Genomic DNA, 2,902 nt, shown 5'->3' with positions numbered 1-2,902 from the left:
CCCGGAAGTGTGCGCCTGCCGGGGTCTGAGCTGCCCTCCTCCGCTGGCACCCGCCCACCCTGCGGCTCCGGGCACCACCTGCCCAGGACCCGCCCTGCCGGTGCCCTGGGACCCCAGAGACCGCAGCTTCTAGGCGTTGCTGCTGCGTGCCAGGCAGAGCCAGGCCGGCCTGCGCCGTTTGCCTCTCACAGGGCAGGGCCTGAGGTCACGTCTGTTTTCCAAGTGAGGAACGAGGGAGCAAAGGCCAGTGCTCGCCCACCTCGCCGCTCTGGGCCTGGGGTGCTACATCTCCACCTGGGGTGGCGCTCCCAGGCAGGGCGGTGTCTTTGCTCACATCGCACTGTCTCCTCTTGCACGCAGGACCCAGAGATGGGGCTTCTGTGCGTCTCCATGCTTTGCACAGGTGACGCCCAGGCCTGGAGAGGCGTGGACAGATGCCACCGAACCGGGGGCTAATGAGAGACGCCACCCCAGGGCACTTGCGTTGCAGTGCAGGTTCCCATCGGGACCTGTCCCCATGGACACAGCCCCTAGGGGCCCCTAGAAGTGTTTCCCACGGGGAACAGCCGCAGGGGTGTGCGCCCACCCACGGAGCAGACACCCCTGTGTGCATCGGGGCCCTGGGGTGCAGTTGGCTGGGCTCTGGGAACACGCAGGCCCCTTTGAATTATCTCCACCATCACGAGCTGCTGGGCCCCGTGGCCTCGGCTGTGACCCGGCACCCCTGGCGTCTTGCCGGAGGGCCCCCCCCCCCACCTGTCTGGGGGAGGCCGGCGCCCAGACCAGCCTGTACCTCCGTGGGCTCAGAGCAGGCTCGGCTTACCCCAGGGTGTCCAGACAGGCTCATCTCCTCCTCCCCCGAGCCGCCTTTTAGAAACCCACAGATTGGGCAGGCCACCAGAGCCAGCTAATTGAGTATGGAAAAGAGTAGCACCGGGAACCTCTTAATGGCCCTTCTGAAGGACAGCAGGTCCCGCAGTCCTTTAGTTTCCCCGGAATAGCCGCAGGTTCCTGGTGGGCAGAGGCGTGGGCGGTGCAAGCCCGCGAGCGGCCAGGGCCTGCCCCGCTCACCTGCCTGTGCCTTGCCTCCCCAGCCGGCCAGAGGAGCCGTCGACCTGGACCGGCTACATGGGGAAGATGTTCATGGCCGCTTCCAACTACCTCCCCGCCCAGGTGTCTGACATGATGAACCAGGACCGAGCCTTCGCCACCGGGCGGCTGAACTTCTCGGGCCAGAAGAACATCTGCACCCTCTCCACGTACGTAAGGCGCCGCCCTCCACGAGCAGGAACTACAGAGCTGCAGAACCACAAACACGAGGAAAGAGCCAAAGAGAAAGACAGGGAAGCGGCCTGGAGGAAGGGGCGAGCAAAACCCGGGTCCCCCAGAGGGGTGGGGGGAGCGGGAACCCAGCCTCGGGCCTCGACGGGTGCACATCGGGGCTCCAGGCCGTGAGGCCAAGGCTGGTCGCCGCGGGGTTGACAAGTGTTCTGTGTGAAGCTCAAGGCAGTCGGTTGAAGCAGGGGGACTGACATTTTCAGAACCCCGAGCTGTGGAGGTGGGGAGCAGTTTGGCGCCTGCGCAGGGCAGGGACTCCGCGGAGAGCATGGCCCCCAGGCTGTGGGGAGCAGCAAGGGGGGGGCTGGGGGCCTGTGGGGAGCCGCGACGCAGGGCAGCCGGGGAGGGCGCTGGTCACCCTCTCTGTTGTGCGTAAAGCGCGTGTTTTACTTGGCCCTTAGGATCCAGAAATTGCCGAGGCTGCTGGTCGCGTCCTCCGACGGCTACCTTTACATCTACAACCTGGACCCCCAGGACGGGGGAGACTGCGTCCTCATCAAGACCCACAGGTGACCGCCCTAAGGGCAGTTGCCAACGGCGCCGCCTCGCTGGCCTCCCTCCTCCACCCACCATTTCCGGGCAGTCCTGGGGGCCTGCTCTGTGTGGGTTCAGCGCAGACGCCCCCCTCCGCTCCCCCCCACACCTAGGCCTGTGAGCACACAGAGCGAACCCCCACCCCCACACACATAAGGCGCACAGAAATGTTTACCAAGTTGAGCCGGAAGTCTCTCGAGACTCCTGTGACCAAGGGCGGGGCAGGTCTCCCTGAGTGAAGGGGAGCCGGGGCTGCCACTGCCCCCCCGCCGCGGAGCCCTCCCCGCCCGAGTGTGTCTTGGCGGCCGAGTGCACCCGCAAGAGCGAAGCACCAGTTCTGGGTCTCAGAAACCTGAGCGGGAGGGGCCGCGGGAGCCGCGTGGTGACCGGGTGACCGGAGGCCACCCCAACCCAGCAGACCAGCAGGGCACCACCGTCTGCACTTCAGACTCGCGCGGCCATGCATGTGCGCCCCGCGGACTTCCTTTTGGGGGTGTCCCAGACACGTGATGGTCTCTGTTCTCCTCCTCCACCCCCAATGCTGCCATCAGTTTGCTGGGCTCAGGAGCAACGGAAGAGAATAAAGAAAATGACCTCAGACCTCCATTACCTCAGTCTTACGCAGCCACAGTAGCCAGACCAAGCACGTCCACGGCTTCCACGGTGCCAGGTGAGCCGATGTGGGGGTCAGGTGCTGTGGGGACGCCCCTCACAGCCCCTGACGTGCATGGAGCGCGCCCTTAGGTGAGCCAGGGGGCTTTAAGCTCTGGTCCCTACACCCAGCCCTTGTCTCTGAGAGCTGCTAACAGCGGTTTCAGGGGCCCGGGGTGCACGTGTGGGTGGTCCCGCCCCGTGGTGCCGCTCAACATCTGGCCCTTGACTTCCAGGTTATTCTGAGGACGGCGGGGCCCTCCGAGGAGAGGTCATTCCCGAACACGAGTTTGCCACGGGACCAGTGTGCCTGGATGACGAGAATGAATTTCCGCCTGTGAGCATCAGGAACCCTTGAGAGCGGCTCAGTCTGCGGCCG

The 2,902-nt window shown here is 65.4% G+C and overlaps 1 protein-coding gene across 1 annotated transcript in view; it reads left to right on the top strand.

The window, feature by feature from the left end:
• WIPI1 (WD repeat domain, phosphoinositide interacting 1) overlaps positions 1 to 2,902 on the top strand; it is a 26,112-nt gene that overhangs the window by 19,981 nt on the left and 3,229 nt on the right. Inside the window, exons 9-12 of the mRNA XM_004693458.2 lie at positions 1,095 to 1,259; positions 1,740 to 1,847; positions 2,424 to 2,542; positions 2,760 to 2,860. Coding sequence (XP_004693515.1) covers positions 1,095 to 1,259; positions 1,740 to 1,847; positions 2,424 to 2,542; positions 2,760 to 2,860 — 493 coding nt within the window. The remainder of the gene's footprint in view (positions 1 to 1,094; positions 1,260 to 1,739; positions 1,848 to 2,423; positions 2,543 to 2,759; positions 2,861 to 2,902) is intronic.

This window comes from Condylura cristata, unplaced genomic scaffold (assembly GCF_000260355.1).
Source record: "Condylura cristata isolate star-nosed mole 26May11 unplaced genomic scaffold, ConCri1.0 scaffold00038, whole genome shotgun sequence".
Taxonomy (NCBI): Eukaryota; Metazoa; Chordata; class Mammalia; order Eulipotyphla; family Talpidae; genus Condylura; species Condylura cristata.
The sequence above is the reverse complement of the archived record's forward strand: the minus strand, read 5'-3'. Positions and strand labels throughout refer to the sequence as shown.